Below are 24,886 nucleotides of genomic sequence, written 5' to 3'. Positions count from 1 at the left end.
TAACGGAGTTCACGTCAATGAAAGCAATGGATAATTTTATTAATTATCAGCTAATTTCAATATCAAGAGAGCGCGCGGCATCAGCACTGGAAAGATAGGCTAGTCTCGCTACTTTTAATGAAGAAGATTGTGTGTTGAGCGTCTGCGACTTACTTTCAGGTTCATTCAGTTTGCGCGTCGCTTGCTGAAGAAATACTCCGCTACTCATCCGCGGTGATGCGTGTTGCATTGCGCTGTCATATCTGACTATAACATGCCATATAGCCTATAAAACGCTCTCACACATCTATTATTTTAATATTATGGGAGGAGTAAAATTACCATATGTGGTTTCAACAACCAGATGCATTTACACTTGTCCGGTCGATCTTCTTATCGAGATCTTAGTCTATATGCTGTGTTCTGTTAATGCATGGATTTCCTGTTATTTGAAGCGCACTTGCCATCCAGTAATCGCAAAAAGCTTTGTGCTGTCTTACTTTTTAATAAACAAAGTATCAGCTTTAAAATGCTACGAAATTCAAATGATGCGGTTTGGGTGCTCTTTAATGCGGACCACAAGCGCACACTTTCGGTAATATAAACACCAGTACCCCGCGTCCACACGGTCCGTGTATGCGTCCGGATCGCGCGAGCGGAGAGTATCGCACTTAATGCTCAGGCGCGATCTCTTTAGCACCTCAGTTAAAGCAGCAAGTGAACCCATTATATATTTCGATTTACTACTATAGTATGAAATGAACATGATCAAAAGGTAGGCAATAAGAAAGCCTATAGTACAACTTACTGAAATGTTTTATGTAAAAGCTCATTGTTTCAAACTGAGGAAATGTATAAAGCTTGTAAACATTGCATTGTAATACATTTACCTCAGAATAACCACTCAGTGTCCATAAACTCATCAGTCAGCTAGAAAAATAACTATAAAGAGGAGCGTTTTGCTATATTCATGCGCTGTTGCATATTAATATTTTTACTTATTCTGTTGTACATGATTCAACTCCTCCTATAAAATTGCATTTTACTAATGAAGAAAAACAGACTGAATGTGTGAAAGACGTGACAACATTTATAGGATGCACTGCACTCAGTGGCCAAGTGATGCTTATGGTCCATGGTACAGATTCTGTGTAACGAACAATTCTTTGTGACTGTATATTTCAAGTTGTAAAAGACATTTAATTCACACATTAAGTGAACCTTAGTCCCCCTGTCGACCTGATCATCTACAAGATGGATTAAAATGCTGATAAAGCCTAGAAAAGATAAGACATAAACACATGACAAAATGATTGAAATGTTAAAATAGGGGGGAAAAATAAAATGATAATAATAAAATAAACCACTTTTATTCTGTGGCACCTAAAAAAATAATTTGGCGCCTAAGTTTTTCTTTTATAGGAGCCAATGGCTCCTTACTCGATTTTTTTGTCTGGAGCCCTGCACACACACCCGGAGCAGTGGGCAGCCATTTATGCTGCGGCGCCCGGGGAACAGTTGGGGGTTCGGTGCCTTGCTCAAGGGCACCTCAGCCGTGGTATTGAGGGTGGAGAGAGCGCTGGACATTCACTCCCCCACCACCTACAATCCCTGCCGGCCGGAGACTCGAACCCGCAACCTTTGGATTACGAGTCCGACTCTCTAACCATTAGGCCACGACTTCCCCAGCATATTTTAATACAAGAAGTTCTAATTATAGCAAATGTAAAAGCACTTTCACACCAAAAAGTGTAATGAATAAACCTCAGGCTGAAGGAACAGTATATTCACGTCTGTACAGTAGAACGCAGGAGAAGAAGGTTCAACACGCTCTTCAGCAATAAAAAAAACAATGAAGCACAATTGCTAGTTTATCTAAAGTCTTTTTTTTTTCTTAGTATGGTTGAACTGGATCATCAAAAGGTCAGCAGCAAAGACATTGGTTAATATAATAGGATTAGATACATTTGTGTTGTTTAACATTTAATCATTGCAGGTTTGCATCATATTCTGAGTTTGCATTTCACCGTTTTAATTCATTTTGATGAATACTAAATCTGTTTTTTGCGAGTGGGATGAATTAATGCACATTCACATTTAGTATAGGACTACAGTAACAGCACTGTTCACGCAGCGCACTGTCAGTCAATAAATGGGGAAAAAAGTAACTCTTTTTTGAAAAAGTAACTCAGATATTTTCTTGTAAATTAAAATTTACTAGTTACTTGAAAAAATGAATATTAGTACGTAACTCGCGTTACTTGTAATGTGTTAACACTGTTAATATATAAATGCACACACATTTTTCTGCTGTAGTTTTTTTGTGGTGTCTGGAGCTTCTCTTTAGGATTATGAGTAGTGTACAATACCATTTAAAAGTTTGAGGTCACTAAGATTTGCCCCTTAACTAAATAAAAATAAGGATGTATTCAGTTGTTTAAAAGTGACTGTAAAGACATTTATACCCCTGGTTTCACAGACAAGGCTTAAGCCTAATCCTAGACTAAAATGTAAGTCTGAGCTGTTTCAACTGAAATAAACGTGCACTGACTGATCTTAAAATATATCAGTGCCTTTGTTTTGTCTCAAGATGCACACCAGTAATGTTTTTTCCTAAGCATGTTTATAAAAATTACTTAAATGTCCTAATTGAACTATGGCCTAATCCTGGCTTAGTCTAAGCCATGTTTGTGAAACCGGGCCATAATGTTACAAAAGATTTCTACTTAAAATAAATGCTGTTCTTTTGAACCATATATTAATCCAAATAGCTACGAAAAAATGCATCATGGTTTCAAAAAAAAAAAAAAAATTTTTTTTCAACGTTGATAATATTAAGAATTGTTTCTTGAGTAGCAAATCAGCATATTAGAATGATTCTGAAGGATCACGTGACACTTAGGACTGAAGTAAAGATGGTGAAAACTCAGATTTGCCATCACAGGAATAAATTACAATTTAAAACATTAAAATGACTATTTTAAAACGTAATATTTTACACTTTTAATGCATTTTCGCCTTTATGAGCATAAGAAACATCTTTAAAAAACATAAATAAATAAAAAAACTGATTCACCAGCCCCAAACTTCAGAAAAGTAATGTAGTTCTTCATCTAGAATTTGCTGCTTAACTACAATATTTGAGAAGGAAAGAAAAACAGAAGCATATACCATTGATTAATAACCCTCATTATTCTCCAGCTGAAATTGATGAAATCTTGCAGGGTAGACACAAACTGTCCAGGACCTACTACTGTTTCTCCTCGACGGTTCCTGTTACTGAAAACACGTATCAGATCTCTCAACAGAGCGAACAGAGAGGAAATATTAAAAAAGCTGCTCAGCAAAGGGGAAGTCAGGATCAATCAAAGCAATGTAATGTAGCATGACGCCAACTAGCCAAGATGTACCGCTGGTGCTGACACTGATGCTGAAAATGGATATCATTCAGTGAGCCTACATGATATGGCAAAGGCATTAAATTTCAGGGTAACGATAAACAATCCAACACCCTTAAACAGCAGTGCCAGCAGCCCTGCCAACACGATGAGGCATAACTTATAAGACTTTGTGTGCAGGCGTGCAAGAAACACACATGAATGGGGTGAATGGTCAAGTGTATATCAAGTTTTAAAGGACAGGAAGTCATAGCTCATGCTTCCTGAAATGAAAACGGAGGTGAGCTGTCACAGTATTCACAAAGACCTACAATGAGAAAGAGTTAAACTGAAAACCCTGATCCATTCATTAGCCGAATGACGTCTACCGTTTGTTGAGTTTCATTCGTTCTGCGGCACATCTGCTGCACGTTGCTCGTAAATCACGCCAGAATTAACTGCTTTGCCAATGCGTACACAATAACTCCCATTTTAATTTGTATAGATTTCCGGACACCTCGCGCAGGGAAGAATCGAAACCCGGCAATGGGAACCGTTAATGCAGGCGTGGATAAACACCGCCTATTCACTTCCTGTGGCTGCTCTTCACCTTCACCATTAGAGAGAGAGAAGAATCCGTCATCTTCATTGTGTGAGGAAAACAAAAGGATGCAGGAGGAAAAGAACACAAGGAGAGGACAGACTTCTTGTGCCGTTTCAATGGGACCAGGCTTTAGGAACAAGATTTTACATATCTATTCTTCATCCAGAGATGCATTTGTTCCTTTAAATAATAGAAGAGACAACTAGAACTCCTTATCTAGCTAATCATTAACCAGTATTCATGTATATGAGAGAGACAGAGATGCTCGGACAAAACATTTTTTTTTCCAACATCAAAAACCATCCTGCATGCTTTCAATTTAAATCCCTATTTTTTTTGTAAGATTTTCCATAATATAAGCTACTCAGATCTTTTTTTTTTTTTTTTTTTACAATTTTCTTCAGTCTAGACACAGTAGAGCACAGCAATCTAATATAACTAATCTGTGAGAATATAAAATAGATAATATTCCCTGCCTTCTCTTCCTATCATTACAAAGCTATCTTTCTATCTTTTGACCTTATCTTTTACACCTTATCTTGACCTTATATTTTTCCTCTCTGCTTTATGACTCTCATGATACTCTTCTATATTTCAGGCTATGAAGCTTTCCATTATTCTTCCTCTCTTTCTATCTTTTACTGAAAGCCCTTTGTGATATTATAAACCACAGTTAAAGCTGATAGCTGAGACTTTTTTATAATGTCCAGTGTGACAAGTTTAATATATGAGGCTTACCTTTAAAAGCTCCTTGTTGGCAAAAGCCAAGATTCCCTCAAATATCACAACGTTGGCCCCATAGACAGTTTTCTGAAGAGAGGAACATAAACAGAGAATATTAAAGGACCAGGGGGGAAAAAAACACCATAGGAAAATGTGATGTTACAGTCTAACCTAAAATAAAATAATGAATTACCAGAAAAAGTAAAAATGCATTGATGAAATAGTCAATTAATTAATTATAGCATATAAAGAATTAATTTCTTCAAAAAAACCTCTTTAAACTAGACAAAAACAATGTACACAAAGTGCCCAGAAAATGCCTTAAACTATTTTCCACTTCAAATATGATGTTAATAAACGGAGGCAGTGTAGGAAGAGACTGTGGAAGTGTGCGGTGATGCATTTCCTCCATGCTCCCCTGCTTCAGAATGAGGGGAACCCTGATGGTGTCATGATCCCATTAAGACAGATGCACTACCATGAGGCTTCCCGTCAATGGCCTCTCATTCGGGAATTGATCAGCAGCACAAGTGGCCTGTATACGCCACAGAGCCAGAGATCTCCCTTTATCGCTCACTAACATTACAACCCATTTAAATACAGAGGAAAAATGTGATCTTCCTTAAATTTTAGGAAGATAATAAAAGCAGTGCAGCTCCTAAAGAATCATAAATACCATGTCTAAAGTAACTGTAGTTACTGCTACTGCTTTATTTCAGGCATGAAATTGCAAATTGCCTATAAAGAATAAAAGCAACCATAAACATTGTTCTCAGTTAAGAATGCAAGAGTGTAATTTGACAGCTATATAAGAGTGTTGGGTTTTGGAGTTAAATTAAATCTATAAAGAGATAATAACAGTTATAATATTTAGTAAATTAATCTAACATTAATTCACAGTAAAAAACAGTCCCTCCAGGATTTTTTTTTGTGATTTTTCCTAGCCGTACGTATGGGAAGCCAAACAACTGCTGAGGGCGGAAACTATGGCAATACAGGGCTGTCAATCAACCCCCATGGCCCGGCCCCACACAATGTGACGCCACACTGCATGAGAATCAAAACAGCAGGCCTAGTGAGGCTGACTTGGTTTAAAGGGGATTAAAAAATTAGGATTTTTATCATTGTAGGGTGGTGTGTTCACACACTGCCAACACACATTTATGTCCAAACACCATGTAAAAGTGGATTTTGCATAATAGGTGCCCTTTAAAGGTCTTTGCACACTTTGAGTCTGAAATACTAGTCCGAAATTTTTGCACGTTAAAAGATAAATAAAATAAATACAACCTCATGTTGTCAATCATGTTTACACACTGCCTCCGGAGGTTTCGTCCGTCATAAAAAAAGAAAACGCTTGTGTGCAGCTCATTTGCATTTAAAGCGATACACTCCAAATGAGCTCTTTTTTAGACACACCCCAAAAATTACATTTTCCAGCTGTTGGGTATTTTGGGCTGAAACTTCACAGACACATTCTGGGGACACCCAAGACGAATATTACATCTTGTAAAAAGGGGCATAATAGGTGCCCTTTAAGGTCATTGCACACTGAGTCTGAAATTTTCGCACGTTGAAAAACTAAATAAATAAATAATGACTTCACGTTGTGTCAATCACATTTACACACTACCTCCAAAACTTTCGTCTGTCATAAAACAAATTCGGACTGGGTTCGATTTTTGCGTTTTTCGCATCCGTAGCAAGCATTTTGTGAGGTGTTTTGACAATTCAGAGCCACTGTACAAGCGAACGAAATCCAGAATTGTGATTGTCAAGTTCATCTACTTAATCTCGCAACACAAAACACTGTAAAGATCCTTGCACACTAAGTTCACATAAATTGGTGAAATTTGGTAACAAAAATGTGGCTCTAGTATCGCCAGCAAAGCATCAAACTGCCACTGACATCCTGAAGTAAACTTAATCGCCCGTGATAATCCCACTGCTCCTTCATCCTCAATGCTTGAAGACTCCATTTAGTACCGTTTTGTGAATTTTTTCGCAACGGATTAAATTAATACACATCGATCGGACTCAGTGTGCAAGGTTTCTGTGCATGACAAATTTTTAGGATAACAAATACGAAAAATGCATACGAACATTTCAGACTCGGTGTGCAATGACCTTTACTCTAGAGTATTTTTCTATGCTAAAAATATACGCCAACTGTAAGTAAACTGTTTGTAGGTTTATTTCCCCTGAGACCCAATGTTTCGAGCATCCAAATTATTTTTGCAATTTTGCTTTGGTAAAGCTAGGGATGCAGAAACTACATAGCTTTATTCTGGAGGAAAAAAAACAAGGTAGTAAGCCATCTATACAGGCTCATGCAAACTAACCAGACAATCACATGCTTACCCACTCCTTGCGACGATTGTGACTGGTAAAGTCGTACACTGGCACTTTGATGCTTTTGCCCTTTTTCAGTTTTCTCAACACAGTTACCAGCAGCTCAAAATCAAAGGCATCAGGATGATCAAAGTTGTACTCGTTTCTTGCTGCCAACTCCTGCTCCTCTTTACTCAAAACCTGCAAGACGGGAATAAAAAAAGAGAGTTGAAATAAGATTACACAGTGAACATTACACTTGTTCAGTGGTGCAGAAATGTAGAGCTTGACAATAAAAAGGGGTACTTTTCAATGAACATGCCCTGTAGACTTCCCACCATAGAGAGAAACAGACTGACTGAACCACTTAATTAGACCACTAATAAGCTGGAGGATATGCCATTAAATCAAATAAGGATTGATGAGTAGATCCTATAGGGTTTCAGCACATCCAATGGGGCAAGAGGAAAATATATTAATGCTTCAATGATTACATGAAGAAGTTCCATTTGAAGCACTTAACTGGTACAGTGGTCTGCAAATGCAACTAGGAGCAATAATACCACTGATGAAAATGATTTGGAGTGAAATTCCTCACTTAAACAGGAAGGACAGGAAGTTCAAAGCAGATGTATTCAGGGTGAGTCTTCTTTAACTCGATTGTGAAGTACCTTGTAGAAAGAGTCCATAGAGAGCAGAACAACCCAAGGAACATCAAGAGCCTCTATGATCTTATTGGCCACAGTGGTTTTCCCAGAGGCACTTCCTCCACAGAGACCTGCAGTACACAACAGAAGCTGCAGCTTTTTCAAAATGCACAAAGTCAATATTTGCAAACTTCTATTTGTCACGACAATCATAAATTTTGCAGCTATGTTAAAGTAACATTTGAAAGGTTAAGCAATGTACACATAAGACAAAGTATTCATTTTTATTAAGGTTTAAAAAAATAACAAGGTTTTAGATTTGATTTACATTGTGATTTACAATATTACATCAGAACCACCGAATAATATAATATAATATAATATATAACAGATCAATAGATTCAATAGTTACCAGAATCCATTCAATCAGAAAATACCCACAAAAAGCATTGGAAAATTTGCAATATTCAATGCATTAATTATGACAGACACATAGACATAATTAACATTAACATGAATTTAGCCATGAATTTTATCAAGGTAAAGTTTTCATTAAAAAGTGGCTGTTAAATAAATCCCCAAATATACATGGAAAAAAAATAACAATACGGTTACAGATTCGTTGCAATTTACAATATTACTTCAGAGCCACTCACTCAAAATATTATAATATGTTATAATAAATAAAGCTCATATATAAAGGTTATTAAATTCTTTTCAACCTTAAAAGTAAAAAGGGATATATCCAAAAATAAAAAGTCTGCTCATCAGACAAGAAAAACGGATTATACAACTCATCTAACTGTAAAGCCAGTCACGCGAGGCATTATGCTGACCACTACATTTTCAGATTCTAAAGTTTTAAGTATCAGATAGGTCTCCAGACAAAAAGGCCATAAAGAAACACCATATAAAATAAGATGCACCACCAGTGGGAACAACAAAAAGCGTCTTGTTATAATATGGACTAAAGTTACTTAAAACTGCTTCAGTGTTGTTACGTCCTCTCTCGCCGCCCTGTTCCTATGACCTTTGTTAAAGGAAGATCAGTCCACTTGGGTGGATTTATTAGTTTCTCTCTGACTGAGCGAGCAGGGACGACAGCCACATCACACTTCTTTTTTTTTTTTTTTTTTTTCACAGGAATAATTGACTGGAGCACATCCAAGTGTGAAATTGTAACCCATACGACAGGCTCTTTGCGAGTAATGGATTGCATACTAATGACCTCAGAGCTCAGTCCTGGCAGAGCTCATATTCTCACACACAAAAAATAAAAGTGTAAGCCTTCAGGCATTCAATACAAAAAGTTTCACAAAAGATTTAAACCTTGCTTTAAGATATATAAACTTCTGGACCCAAATTCATGAAAAATCTTAGCGCTAAGAGTTGCTCCTAGTAACAAAATTCTAAGAAAATTATTGGAAATGTGGGTGTTTCCTCTTAAAAATTAAAGAAAAGATCCTTGTACAGAGAAAAGTAATTCAGAAAGCATCTTAATCCTTAAAAGTGGTCTTAATGTCCAAAATTGTTAGGAGTACGGAAGAGGACTTTTAAGAGGCTTAAGAGTTTCTTTAGCAGTGGAGAAAATGGACGAAACCTGAAGAGGGAGAAGAAATGTGTTGCACACAATGCATGACAGTGAGTTAATAAGACGCTACACATTAAATCGAGAAGGGATCGTGTTTGTGACCGATCTTATTAGAGACACGCTAACATCTACGAAACCGCGCAGGAATGCCATAGCGCCAGAAATGGAAATAATCACTACATTAACATATTTAGCAACTGGAAAAATGCAACTATGCAGCAGTGATGATTTGGGTCTGTCAAAACCTTCTATAAGCAAAGTGATCACACAAAGAATTACAGCACTTTCAGAACCTTAAAAAAATAAAGAATATATATGTGAGAGACAGACAAAAATTGCACCTGTAATTTCAAAGTGAAGGCTTATAACAGACCCTACTCTTAAAAGCGCCCTTTCATTTCCTTCTTGGACAACCAACCAATCACAGTCTTCAAAAGACTGTCATAGATAGCAACGGGGTCAGCCCCGCCTCCTCACTGAGATAAAAGTTTTTGTCTTTTCCTCGCTCACAGTTGCTCTCAGATTGGTCCTGAATCACTTTTAATTAAGCTAAGTCTTAAGCTAATTTCAAAACATTTTTAATAAAACCTTTTTAACTGTAGTGCATAGTTCATGCCTCAAATGTAGAGAAAGCAATGTCAATATTCTGCAAATATATAATAAAATCATTTATTCTGTATTAGTCTTTTTTTTTATTCAATTACTGTCCAATTTACTAATCTCTTAGTCTCTAAATAATAAAGTATTAATACAATATGAAACCTTAAATATATCCACTTAACTTTCTTGATAAACATCTTATTGTGCAACGTTTTCATAAGCTGGTAATAATTCACTGTGCTTTTCATAACAAGACTGATTTGTAGTGATCAAATAGAAGGCATGCATGTATGTTGTACCTATCACAAAAGCTTCTTTAAAGGTGGTCCCAGTAACATTGTACCAGGGTGGACGTCCTGCGGTGTAGATTGTCCTCTTATTCGTCCTCAGAAGTGGAGGCTCTGTTTTGCTTTGGCTGGTGGTCCGTTTCCGTGGGGACAGCGAAGGGGTCAGGGGACATCTGTGTGTCATAAGGCCATCAAGAGAATCCTCGCCACTACCACAAAAATAAATAAATAAATAAATGCACGTTAAACACAATAGGATTAGCTTAAAGAGCCACAGCCATTTAGGAAACAGAATATGCAAAAAAAAATTTATGTCACACAGGCTCCATTAACAATCATCAATAACTGATCGATTATCAATGAACAGAGCGAAAGGTAAGTGTGAGTGTCCATACTGCCATCAGACATGCCTTTGAAATCATGAACGGCCCCATCTGACCCGAGCATAGCTATTAAACACTGTTTCATAGAGAGCTTGAGGGAATCTGGGTCTTTATGATGCCCTCAGAAAGAGCTGCTCATATGATGCTTTCTGTTAGTGTGGGAGAGGGACTAAGACCTTTCTTTATATCCTGTCCAGGAAGCCACACATCTGCTCAGTCAAACCTGGAGCCTCATTTGAGTAAGGCTCTCATCACATGGACAGACACTGGACACTCACTGACGCTAATGAATCATCAATGTGAAGTACAGTCCATTACACAATGGCAGTGCTGAAAAGGTCAGGATGTTTGCTTTGACTCACAGACTAGGCTTACATGCATTAAGCATAGTTCACATGAAATTCTATTGTCGGTGGTGTGATGTGTTGCACACATTTTGCTGATTCTTTGGATTTTTTAAAGGAATACAAGGAATATTAGAAATGTTGTGAAGCAGTAATGGAAATATGTATTTTAACTTAATATACACAACTAATCAAAAGTTTCGAGTAATTATGATTTTAAATGTTTTTGAAAGACATATCTAATGCTCATCAAGGCTGCATTTATTTGACAAAATTAAAGCAACATTGTGAAATATTATTACAATTAATAATAACTGCTTTCTGTTTTAAAATATTTTTCTCTTGTGATGGCAAAGCTGATTTTTTTTTTTCTGCAGCCATTACTCCAGTCTTCAGTGTCACATGATCATTCTAATACTCAAGTGCTCAATACAATATGCAAAAAAAAAAAAATCATAATAATTTTAAGATTTAATATACACCCACGATATTGTCAAAAGTATTGGGACACCTCCTTCTAATGAACAGGTTTGACTACTTTAGTAATTTCCATGAGCAAAAACCTTAATGTTTAAGCATATAATGATATTCTAGGGAATTGTGTGCTTCTAATTTTATAGCAACAGTTTGGACAAAAATTAATTATTGATTTAAATGTAATTTAATTGCTTTAAATGTAGACCTTGAGCCAAAAACTCATCACCAAACACCAAAGACTTGGGTACAGTCATTTTAGAAAATTCAGCCTTGCCATCACATGACTAAATTAAATTTCATAATATTACTGTTTTACTGTATTTTTTTTTATCAAATAAAACGCAGTGTTGGCGAACGTAAGAAATCATAAACATAAAAATGTTAATTGCTCCAAACGTTTGACATTTAGTGTATACGATATTTCTGTCACACACACACACACACACACACACACACACACACACACACACTGAAACATTATGCTCAATTACCTTTAATATAAACAACAGAGTTCAGCAATGTTTTTTGCTTTTTGACAACAAAAGTGGACAATATGAACTATTAGCATTACAAATATGTAATACTGTCGTATATATATTAGATCAGGAAACTGCTTTAAATGTAAATGCAATACAGTCCCTCGTCATATGGCTTTTGCCACGCCAGCAGCTCCAGAAACACAAGCGCGTCTGTTCTGCTCATTCTGTATGCTCTAGAGCTAAACCTGTCCAAATAAGACCAACAGTAGCAGATAAACTGTGTAAACACTCGCGTCGATTGACTCTGATCAACCCGACACTGCCATTTATTTATTAACGGGATCACGTATTAATCACACCAGCACGTTAGCAGAGCTCGAGGGGAACTCGATCCACTCACCTGTCGGATCTAGACATCGATGAATCATCCTCTTCTCCTTCTTTCTGTTGCACCTGAACATCACTTTGGCTCACTGTCATCGCCATGTTTGTGTGCCGCTAACGAGCGGAAACGCATGTCCGGAAGTGCGTTTGCGTCATGCTTGCGGTGGCGCCTGGCGCGTAGTAATACGAATGAGCTTTGCTTTTTTTTTTTGCTTTTTTATATATATATATATATATATATATATATATATATATATATATATAATGCTACATATTACTATTGTATTTAACCGTTTTTGTTATTTTGTTTAATTACGTTTCTTTATAATATATACTTATGTATTTTCGAAAAAATAATTAAATCTGAGGGAGGTGTGTGTGTAAACTGCTAAATTCTAATAGGCTACAATTAGTCCAAAAATTTTATTTGAATGTTAAGAGATCAATTCTCTCACTTTCTTTACATTTTATTTTAGCTTAAGCGTTTAAAACAATGTCTGTGTGAGACGGTTTGTGTGCGTCATGACGTCCTTTCTACATTTTTGTAGGCCAAAACGCCTCGAACTGACCAGCAGTTGTTTTACATAAATGTACACCCCTTTGCAGCACATGATTTGTTCCAAACACTAGGCAGACTTCATTCGCGTAAAACATGCGCGGCCGCCTTTTACCAATCCTACTACAGCGAAGGATTAGCTCATAATTATTAACTATGTCCTGGTGATGCTGCTTGGTAGCTCTCCAATGGCGAACGACTTGCTTTTGAATATTACATTTCTAATGAAGACGTTGCTTTTATAAGCCCACCTTTAGCTCATGAATATGAATAACCATGCCTTGTCCATAATAAGATTCGTGCACGAGTTGACCGGACTCTTCTGCACCAGATGCATCCGATCTCACCCACAGCCAAGTTTGCCCTCCGCATACAGCATCGGAATTACTGACTGCACGCTTGTTTTCTCTTGTCCGTGGATCTGATGCATTGAGTGCTTTCACTCATTTCTTGAATCCTTCGAAAATGGCTTGGAAGAATTATTATTTTGCCGTCTAATTAAAAACGCATATTTTTGTTTAGTATTAATTCGTTTTTCACTGGTCACTGAAGCTGCACAGGACCATGGATCCTCCACCGTCTTCAGAGAAATCCCATCTCATCAACGAAAGAAATGCCAAAATATACTCCTTAAAACTTAACAGGTAAAAATATATTAATCTATTTCAATTATATAATAATAATTTGGGAGATATTAGTGTGATTCAAAAATGCATGGTCTGGAAATTGGTGCACAATTAATGATCAGAATTATAAAATTGATCTGTATGTAGCATTGTATGGAGAATCAAACATAAATTATTATTATTAATAATAATAATAATAATAATAAAATGGCAGTTTAAAATAGTTAGGCTAGGTCTTATTGAAAATATCTAAATCTTTCCAAAATTCTCTCGACATTACAGATCTGTCAGACTTAAATTATAATGTGCATTTGTTAAGCACGCAGTGCGTGAGATGTTTAATTATAAATCACAATAAATCTATGCTTGAGTTCATTTTGGACAGCCTTTTTGAGCAATGGCCTCAGGGAAGTTTAGTGTGCGGAAGAATAGTCTACATAGCATGGCTTCCATATGGGCTAAGTTTTCATTGTGTTTCTTACAGTAATAAAAATCAGATGAAAAACATAATTGTTATCAAACTCAGACCCTTTCTCTTCCTCTGCACTCCCTACTAAAATGATCCTAAAGCAAGCAGGTGATATAACGGGTTCAGCACCATGGACAGATTCACTTCTGTTGTTAATATTAACGTGAACTCAGAAATGATAACATATACATGTTAAAAAAATGTTTATGAATATTTAAATATTATGCTCACAATTACTCATAATTATAAGCAGCGTCCTGGTGGTAATACATTTTTCGTCAGAAGACGAAATGTTTATTTTTTAGAATTTTGGCTCATTATTAGGCATAAATAATAGATAAATTCGAGTACTGGCACGTAACGAAATTTATCATTTATCATGAATAATACGAAAATATGACAATTACACACAAAAAAGAAGGTGAAAATATGTTTTCAATGCAAAGGCAGATGGGTGGAAATACTCTTGTTAATATTGTGACTTAACACACATAATTTTAACACACAATTTTTTTTTTTACCAAGGCTATATAAAATAGCTTTTACATTTTTGTGGACTTTAGCATGATATGGAGGAGCAGTACGATTATGTTACGTTTAAAATGCGTAAATATAGAAGATTTCATCGCAGTTTTATTCTGAACATATCTAAAACTGCGCGATAAAATGAGTAAAAGCCAGGCAATAGTTATCATCACTATAATATAACACTTGCTCAATATAACTTATATTGCCTTAGAAATCAATTTGAAGCTGTGTGCAGTGAATTGCATTGAACAGGCTGCTGTTTCCATTAGATGGATTGTGGCCTTGAGTGAAAATTCAGGATGAATTTAGATGGATGAAAGCTGAAAAACAAATAAAGGATCACTTATCTGCTTAGCTTGGTGACATATTACATTAACAAAAAGGTATTTTCAAAAATAGTACGTATGATAAATCAGCAGGTCACCTGAACAAATTTCGAAGGACATGGTACAAGGGCACCTAAGAAGTATGTGCTATCCAGAATTAAGTGTTGTTACTCAGACAGTGGGTATTCTGTTTAATAGAGATATGTTTTATCAACTCATCAGTGCATAAGACATATGCACATTCACAGTTCTGTCTATGGACATTTTTTATTTTTATTACTGTTGTTATTTACAATTTATTGTCTATTCTCTTCATTATTAGTGTTTTTATTACCTTAATTATATCTTGTCTGCACTATGTTTGTACTTCTGTACTGGAAGCTCCTAACACCAAGACAAATTCCTTGTGTGTGTATAAACACACTTGACAATAAAGCTCTTTCTGTTTCTAATTCTGATTCTGAAGCAGGACCCCGATGTAATGCTCTACTGCACTGCCACAAGATCGACAGCATGTTTCAGCCGAAAACCTTCTGCCAAACTGTAAACATCTCCATATGCACCTTACCACTAAAGAGCATTTCATGCATTCAGAGGAAATAGTGTTAGATTAGAGGAGGGACATACACTCTTATTGTTTAGAACATACTATAAAAGCTGTTAAACCTGCACGCCAGCTGCGGTTGCCAGAAATTCACTGTAAAATAAATAAATAAATAAAAATACGGTGACGTTTCAAGCAAGATGTTAAAGGCTACTAATATACTTTCGAAAATATCGACAACTATTGGTTGTCATCCAGCATTATAATAATAAAATTAAAAAACACAAATTTACAGTAGCATAGGCTAAATGACTCCTCCAGGAATGAATGTAAATTGACAAATGAAACCCAAAACACCGGTAAAACTATACACATAAAATAAACATAAAATGTTATAAAAAAATAAACAGACTAATATATAAGATTACAAAATAAGACGAAACGTAACTTAATGTATCGGCTAATATATGAATTTAGGAAGTGTAAAAAATAAGGTGCGTTTTTTATATTCCTTTTCAAAATTGGGAACAGATTTTTTATTTTTTTTTAAATGATTAGTGTTTCCATTCACATCTCTCATGCAAATAAATCTCTGCACACTTCCTAATTTCAGCACTATTACATACTGCAAATGAATTCGGATTATGAAGTCAATAAGTACAGTAAAGGCTCAGTTTCAGTGTTAGGAGATAAGAAAAAAAGAGTATGTATGTAGTCTTGCTGGTCTATGTCTGCACAAAAGAAAAAAAAAACAAACAAAAAAAACTCATGCAGTGTATCATGTCTGTGTCCCGGTGGGGTGATTAAACAGACGCCGTGTTCCACTTGACTGCCTCCGTTCAGCAGCAGCGCTCGTGCGCGCGTGATGCAGTACTCTGGTTATCTCATGCGCACCGAGATTGCGCTCTCCGCCCCATTAGCCCCATCATAGCGTCTCTATCATCAACACACAACACAGAAGGGCCAAAACCGACCATGTCAGTAGATTTAAACTCAGACTGATCTGTGTCCTCATTGTGTATTTACGCACAATATTTTCCTCTACAAAGCACTTATACATAATATTTTTATATATAATTATATTATATATAAAATATAATAAAAAATATAAATTAAAATTTATTTATTTATTTATATACACACACACACACACACACACACACACACACACACACACATATATCTGTTAGGAATGCTGGGTCCCAGCATTTTGGGCCACAGGTGATTTACATGATATGATGTTTGCACATTTTATTTCTATAACTCCCTGATAAGACAGAACCAAAAACAGGTATTATAGTGTCTGTGTGATGGCTGATTTATAATGGTGTCACTGCACATTATGTGTTGTTCTCACAGTGAATTCTCAGGTTCCAAAGAATGTTCTCCAAACTTGCCTTTGGGAAATGGCGATATGGCTGGTGCTATCGAGCTGAAGAGGCCCGTTGGAACACATTGCCATGGAAAAAAAACAGCATTCGATGAGAGCCATGAGAAACTCATAGCAAAGAAGAAACTGTACATCGCCTCCATAGTCTGTCTGATTTTCATGATTGGAGAAGTTATAGGTAAGAATACTGTGCCTTTTTGGAAAAAGTATAGAGTTTACTAATATGATGAAGTCAGAATTTTTGAAGAATTAGCATAAATCTAACATGACTTTTCATAAATGTAACTGCATTAAAAGCACATCAAAGTTAAGGCAATGTTTTACCACTGAGTAGTTCACACAAAAATGAAAAGTTGTTGAAAATTTACATACCCTCAGGCCATCCAAGATGTAGATGACTTTATTTCTTCATCGGAACAGATTTGGAGCATTATGGTACTTGCTCACCAATGCATCCCCTGCAGTGAATGGGTGCCGTCAGAATGAGAGTCCAAACATCCGATAAAAACATCACAATAATGCACGTAATCCACACCACTCCAGTAATAAACAAATCCATCCATTGCTTTCTCAAGTGAAAAAGTCTACTCGTCTGAATCAGGAGGGAAATATGCACAGATCAAGCACCGGTAACAAGTGAACCGGTTACAACAGTTCAAAACCATTCTAAACTGATATGTTGGAGAGATTTTGATGTGAAAGGACAACAGGTGATGGACTTCTTCACCAGATGAAACGTTATTATTATTGATTATGGACTCATTTTGGCCAGAAGCAATGTTTTAAAATTTAAATCAAACATGCAGCTTACTTCAAAAGACATTAATTGATGGACATGTGGATTACTTCTGGATTATTGTGATGATTTTATCAGCTGTTTGGACCCTCATTCTGACAACCCCCATTCACTGCAGAGGATCCATTGATGAGCAAGTGACGTAATGCTACATTTCTTCAAATTTGTAACTATATATATATATATATATACACTAGTAGTATATAAAACGACAATGCAAGCCATTTATTTTGCTTTGTCTTTGAATGCCAAAGTTGTTCTCCTCACAATAAATGCTCTGATTGCATTTCTCAAGCAAGCAATTTGTCATTGTAGCACAATATTACTTGAAAAATGCTGGCTCAAAACCAGTCCTTGACTCATATTAAATGTGATAGCATTAAGCAGGCTTTTTTTCGTTTTGTTCAGCCTGTACAGCACCTTTTTAGTTCAAGTCAGCATTCACAATCCAAGTACACTTTAAAAATAATTATGAGTCATTCTTTCTTTTAAACTACAAATGATTTATGAATTGAAGTGACATGGGGTCAAGTATGGTGATCCATACTCGAAATTTGTGCTCTGCATTTAACCCATCCAAGTACACACTTCACACCCGGAGCAGCAACCATATTGCTGTGGCACCCAGGAAGCAGTTGGGGGTTTGGTGCCTTGCTCAAGGGTCTCACCTCAGTTGTGGTATTGAGGGTGCAAGAGAGCGCTGGTTATTCACTCCCCCCACTGACAATTCCTGCCAGATCTGAGACTCGAACCCACAACCTTCAAGTTACAAGTCCAACTCGCTAACCATTAGGCCATGACTGCCCAAACGCCACGACTGTGTTATGCTGTGCAAGCTTTCTCTAAAGCCATTTGTGCCTGACTTCAAAACTGTTTTCAGAGAAAAATAAAATATTTAATAAAAAAGTAATTTCATAATGAATAACATTTATGGTGAATACTCTATTGTGGATTATAAAAGCAAATGATCTCTAGCTACATGCCTAAAAATAAAGATTCTTCTTTGGCATCTCTGTGAAAACTCTTTATTTTTAAGAGTGTATCTCTCCAATAGTTATTTATTTGTCTGCTGTTCTTGTGATGCAGGTGGTTATCTAGCCCACAGCTTGGCCATTATGACCGATGCAGCCCACCTTCTGACAGATTTTGGCAGTATGATGGTCAGTCTTTTCTCCTTGTGGATCTCCTCAAGACCACCAACCAAGATAATGAACTTTGGCTGGCACAGATCAGGTTAGTCCATTCCAGAGTGTCCATCTCCATCCTATCAAATAAATTGTACATTCATTGTTGAAGTTGAAAATGGTAAATCTAAATCATGCATTTCAATGAAGAAATTAAAAAAAAAAAATTTTTGCTCACTTTCATGATGTTCCTAACCCATATGTTGTTTTTTTCCATGTACTCAAGGAGAAAATTAAGTTCATAGTGAACACATTTATCTGTCAAGCACCAAAATCAGCATAAAAATATCACAGAAAAAAATCAATACATTATTGTTGTGCTATATTCTACACCTTTTGAAGTTCTGGGATAGCTTTGGATGAGAAGCAGACTGAAATTTAAGTCATTACTATTCTTTAAAGCAGATTTTAAGACTTTGCTACATCCAGCTGTGATGCCAAACCATATTTGTCTCAAATGAACGTCTCACAGAGATTCTGGGAGCTCTGATATCTGTGATGTCCATCTGGATCGTGACTGGGGTGCTGGTGTATCTTGCCATTGAGAGGGTTGTAAAAAATGATTACGAAATCGAAGGCTATGTGATGCTCATCACCTCAGGTTGTGCAGTCGTGGTCAACATCATGTGAGTAGACGGACACTGGAATTATAAGAAGCTAAAGTTGTAATAGTAAGTTTTGGTATAATTATGTTGGCTTGACAAATCTATAGAAGATGCTGCTGCTGCTGCTGCTTCTTCTGAGACCAGTGTTAGCAACACACTAAAACATGCAATATGCTAAATCATGCTAGAAGTTTATTTCACACTTTCAGACAAGGCTTTGTCTAAATTTGTCATCAAACTTTATGTAGTTTTGTTATATAGAATCTCAAATATTAGAAATAAAATCAGAACTCCGATATTTAATGAGCAATTGTGGAATGTACAGATATTTGAAAAAATGAAACAGTAAAACTAAAATTTTGTTAAACTGATATGCTTTTGTGTGCATTATTGTTTATATTCCAGAATGGTCTACATTCTACACCATTCCACAACCTTCCACAGTCACGGTTCAGGCTACCACAAGATTGATGAGAACGGGATGAGCCCTGTCAGCCATGGCCACTCCCACAGCCTCCTGGGTAATCATGGGAACACCAGTGTCAGAGCAGCATTTATTCATGTTTTGGGGGATCTCTTACAGAGCTTTGGAGTGATGGTGGCCGCCATCATTATCTACTTCAGGGTAAATGAACACTGACATAAAGAATTATCCTAAAAATGTGTCTTACCTCTTTTAAACCCTTAACAATGGCATTCGGTCCAAATAACTTCCACGTGCCAATGAATCAGAATAAACTGTGTTGTTAAAGGATTTTAAATTTGTTTCCTTTGCAGGCAGTATTTTTTTTTAGAATAGTGTTCTCTGATGAATCATGCAGAGTAAGAGTAATTTATAAATGTCAGTTATATTATTTTAATTGTTTTGTCTTATTTAATGGGATGAGAAAGTTTAATGAAATATATGAATATTTACTGTATATTTATTCATTATTTTGAAAAAGAAAATAAACTAATTATTTACACTTATGTCCAAAAGTCAGTTTTTTTTAGATTTTTTGAAAGACAAATACTTTTAATCAGTACAATGCATTAAGACATTAAATATATTAAAGTAAAACCAGTATAGACATTTCTAATATTAAAAAAGTTTTCTATTTCCATTATATTTAAATGCTGTTCTTTTTAATCTTATATTCTGATAAAGAATGTATCACAGTCTCTACTAAATAATTAACTGTTTTCAACATTGATAAGAAATCAGGAAATCAGAATGATTTCTGAAGCATTATGTGACATTTCAGCTTTGGCATCACAGGAATAAATTCCATTTTAAAATATACGGAAATAATAAAAGTTACTTTCAGTTGTTTTTTCTCAATATTACTCTTTTTACTGTATTTTGATCAAATAAATGCAGCCTTATTGAACATCATAACCCTTTAAAAATCTTACTGACCCTCAATTTTTGGACAGTAGCGTATATGCTTTTTTTAGGTAATCAAATTCAATTCTCTTGGAAAGGAAGAGGACGTGAATTCTTTTCACAACTCTTGAAAGCACTCTTCTGACATTTGTAGTCTAATTCAATTTGACACTTTGCGAAGAACCATCTGATTTTGTTCTTTAATGCATCAGTACCCTCTTTCTCTCTCCACCTTCTAACGCAGCCAGAATACAAAGTAGCCGATCCCATTTGTACTTTCCTCTTCTCCGTGTTTGTCCTGGGCACCACAATTACCATCCTGAGAGATGTCTTCCGCATTCTCATGGAGGGTAAATTTTCTCATTTAATAATTTAACTAGTTACCTTATTCTCAATCACTTAAAATATGCATGCAATGTCAGTATATTTTTTGTTGCATAATACATGTTTAATTTTTTGCATTTAAAGGCGAAGTGAAAACAACAGAGCCCCCCCCCCCAAATAAAATACATGAAATAAAAATAAAATAAACATTAAAATGAAAAAGAAAATGACACACATCCCTTTTAAATACAAACTATGAGTTTCTCAGAAAGGTTTCCCTCTATCCTTGTAAACTCAGTGCCATGTGTCTGTGTTCAGGGGCACCCAAAGGAATAGAGTTTAATTCAGTGAAGGAGGTTCTACTGTCTCTGAAAGCAGTGAAGGCCATGCATAGCCTACATCTATGGGCTCTCACCATTGGCCAGAGTCTGCTGTCTGTTCACATAGCTATTGGTAAGTTTATTAAATAACACCTGCTTCACATCATGGTTATACTGGGATTCTTTAACTGTTCATTTGTCTTGTTAAAAGCTATGTTAAAGGTGTCCTTTTTGTGCCTCATTCGTGTCATCTTAGGACATGTTATTTAGTACATCATTTTTTATATATTATTTAAAATAAAAATAAACATTCGTGTAAAATTAAACATTTTTAAATTAAATATTTAAAAGATTTGCATTATTTTGTCATTTTTTTTATTATGATTTAAACATTACAGCATTTATATTTTTAAAATAGGAATATTAAATTTCAATTTACATGTCTCCATTACCATTACATTCGTTTTTTACTGTCTTTTATTTATTATACAAATTAAGAAGTTTTTGACCCTGTGGTTCAAATTGAATGTAATATTTTACTATTTATTTATTTATTATTATTAGTTGATTACATTTACAGTATATTGGGTCAAGGTCAATTATTTTATTTTTTTATGAGTGTGGGAAGGGGGAATATGGAAGCCCAAAAAAAAGTCAATTTTTTTTTATTCAGTGGCGGAAACAGGCTTCCATAGGGGAATGAGTTGACACATATCATGGAATTAAATGCAAATGTAATTCTTGAATTCCCAATTTTCTAGGCACTTACAATTTCTATGTACAAATGGCAAATGAGAATGACCCTAAATCCTTTTGCATTTCATGTTTTCATTCGTTTTAAAATGTAAAAATATATGAACTTTAATGTGCAGAATCATCTATTTAGGCTAAACCGTGTTTTTCCTCCCCATTTTAGAGGAGAATGCTGACCCTCACAGTGTCTTAAAGGAAGCCACTGAACTCCTTCAGACCAAATTTGGCTTTTACTGCACAACCATTCAAGTGGAGCCTTATTGCGAGGACATGATCCACTGCGCCCAGTGCCAGGACCCTATGGACTAAGTTCTCCAAGCGCATCGGTGAGAGGTGGCTGCCTGTATAAAATGTATGCACACATATTAAGCTTCATTGAGGGTCCAAGCCAGAAATGGAAACACTGTGCAAATGCATCATCTACATATCATTACGAATATGTACATGCCAAATGCACTTTTATCAATTAAGGAAATAAAAAATGAGATTTCACACTGTGCCATCTTAAAAGTGCATCTTCAGCATCAAAAATGCATTGGTTTATGGGAGGAATAGCTTTAAAATTATGTGTTGATGTTTAGTTTTACATACTGTATGCAAAGATAAACTGAATTGAACAGTAGCACATAAATATGAGGCCTGGAGACATCACTGTGAGCCTTTTTATTGTGACTTTGCAAGGTTTTTCTCGGCTGGCTGGCATCGTACATTACAGCAGAAGTGTACTGTAATTGCTTGTCTGTGGTCTTGGGAGGGTAAAAGATGGGTATTGACATGACTTCCTTAAAAACAATTAAAATAGGGTTTATTATGCCCCAGCCCGCCTTGTGTCCGCTGTCAGCATGGTTCTGTAATCAATGTGAATGTCCACCAAACTGCAGCATGTTGTTGTAGGGCTTAAAAAGAGATTGTGTTCAAATGTAATTATGGATTTTGTTGGCGATCTCTCACTAATGTCTTGTCTCATGGTACAATACTATTTGCAAAAGCAAGCGGGTGATTAACTCTGTTCTTCCTCACTGGCTGCGATAGTGAAGGTGCTGTTGTGGTTTTCATGTGGCTTTGAAAGAACAGTGGAGACCAAATGGCTGATGAATGAAACTAAGAGTGATATTAAAGGTGAAGTGTGTAACAATCCAGAAATTAGAATAAGTAAAACATTTGTGGGATATCCCAACAAATTCATTAGTGGTGAAGCAGAATTTTCAGCAGCCAATCTCTTGGATTGGATCTCTGTATCCAATCTTCAAAGGAATAAATTGCATTTTAAAATATTAATAAATAGCATAATTAAAATAGAAAAGTTTTTTTTTTTTTTACTGTTTTCATTTCCACTGTATCAACATTTCCCTGAATCATTATTTGATCAGACTGTCAAAAGTTATATAAAATGCAATTTTATACCATATTTATATAAGTGGATGCCACTTGCTGATTTATACATGCAGTGTAGTACTAACATCCTAATTAACAAATTTCTGGATGTATAGAATATTTTGATGGACTACATTTGTATGCTGTATACAACCGAGCACTGTACTGTTTTCCAGCATTAATGCAATTAAATTGACCTTCCATCCAATGTGATGAACAAAGTGGTAGCAATATCAACTATCATTTTTATAATTTTTGCCTCATTATTTGAACAAACTGATGAAAATAAAGATATTTGTACACACCAATTGATTAAAACCGTAGAACATACAGTACATACATAGTAATCGTAAATACAATTACATTCTAAGCATAGTTTGAACAACAACAAAAAAAAAGGAGTGGAAGAAAAAAAGTGTTTGGACTTAATTTTGCCGTCTTAGATGGCGCTAGTAGTGGCACAGAAATGACACACTTCACCTTGCTAGGATGCTGTTGTGGGTCAGTCTGGTTTCTCAAAGTCAAGCATGCTTCACACCCTCCATACTCTCATGTCTTCAGGCTCTGTCCAGCTGTGGTCTGCGGTGACACACACACACACACACGTTTTGCACAGGACTTCTATCTCTGATCTCAGTGCCGCCACACTGCCGCAATGACTCTATGACATTCCAGCAAGTGGTGCAACACGTTTCTCATGTCTCTGTAGTTCAACACTGAGGTCATAGCAGTAACATACAATAATGAAGCACATGATTTCTGAATGTCTTTTAAAAAACATTTTCCATTTAAACCACTGTTTTCTTTTAATTCTTACTTTGGTAACAACTTTTAGAGCCCCTAAATGTGCACTAATGTTCATTTACATTATATGTGAAGATTTTATATAAATAGAACACAGAATATGATTTTAGACTAATAAAAGACACACTTGACAGATGATTATTGTGTTTTAAAGCTTGTGTGTGCTGATAAAATGTAGCCATTGTGATCTGTTGTGGTGTTGTGAAAGAGTTTTAAGGGTTTGCTTTGCATGGTTGCTTTGTTTTTTTTTAAGTGGCTGTGATTCAAATGGCCAGTCATCATAAATGATCGACGTAAGGACCTCGCAATCTCACTGAAATTCATTAAAATCTATATTTTGTCTATTTGTTTTGATAAAATGAATATATATTTTAAATGTGAATATCACAGTCATTTATACAACAAGAGAGAGCGCGAACAAAATGATAATATGAAAGGACCAATGCATAAGCAGTATATTTTTGATAATGTTGGGCTCTGCATTAAAATTTTTACTTTTAGAGGGACCACAGTGACAATTTCTGTGATTAGGAGAGCCATTCCTGTTATGCTGTACATTTAACTATTTCTATTAAAGGGATTAGCTGCTAAATATGTATATAGATATATATATATATATAGCCATTGCTAGGGATTAAAGGGTTAGTTCACCCCATAATAAAAATTCTGTCATTAATTACTCACCCTCATGTCGTTCCAAACCCGTAAGACCTTA

The 24,886-nt window shown here is 35.7% G+C and overlaps 1 protein-coding gene and 1 pseudogene across 2 annotated transcripts in view; one reads left to right on the top strand and one right to left on the bottom strand.

Annotated features, from left to right (window-relative positions):
• LOC306844362 (uridine-cytidine kinase-like 1) overlaps positions 1-12,339 on the bottom strand; it is a 29,871-nt pseudogene extending 17,532 nt beyond the window's left edge. The window contains exons 1-5 of the transcript XR_013785986.1: positions 12,223-12,339; positions 10,152-10,348; positions 7,686-7,792; positions 7,045-7,215; positions 4,699-4,770 (exon numbers count right to left, since the gene is read on the bottom strand). The product of XR_013785986.1 is annotated as a uridine-cytidine kinase-like 1 (transcript). The remainder of the gene's footprint in view (positions 1-4,698; positions 4,771-7,044; positions 7,216-7,685; positions 7,793-10,151; positions 10,349-12,222) is intronic.
• Positions 12,340-13,326: 987 nt separating this feature from the next.
• LOC306843437 (proton-coupled zinc antiporter SLC30A2-like) lies at positions 13,327-22,302 on the top strand (the record flags this gene model as incomplete). Its single annotated transcript, XM_079374943.1, has 8 exons — positions 13,327-13,406; positions 16,615-16,823; positions 18,528-18,674; positions 19,098-19,251; positions 19,636-19,855; positions 20,841-20,946; positions 21,239-21,373; positions 22,157-22,302. 8 exons carry the CDS (start codon positions 13,327-13,329, stop codon positions 22,300-22,302), a joined length of 1,197 nt encoding a protein of 398 aa, XP_079231069.1.
• Positions 22,303-24,886: the final 2,584 nt, after the last annotated feature.

This window comes from Barbus barbus (genome assembly GCF_936440315.1).
Source record: "Barbus barbus genome assembly, chromosome: 24".
Lineage (NCBI taxonomy): Eukaryota > Metazoa > Chordata > Actinopteri > Cypriniformes > Cyprinidae > Barbus > Barbus barbus.
Note: the sequence above shows the minus strand (reverse complement) of the source record. Positions and strands in the feature narration are given on the sequence as shown.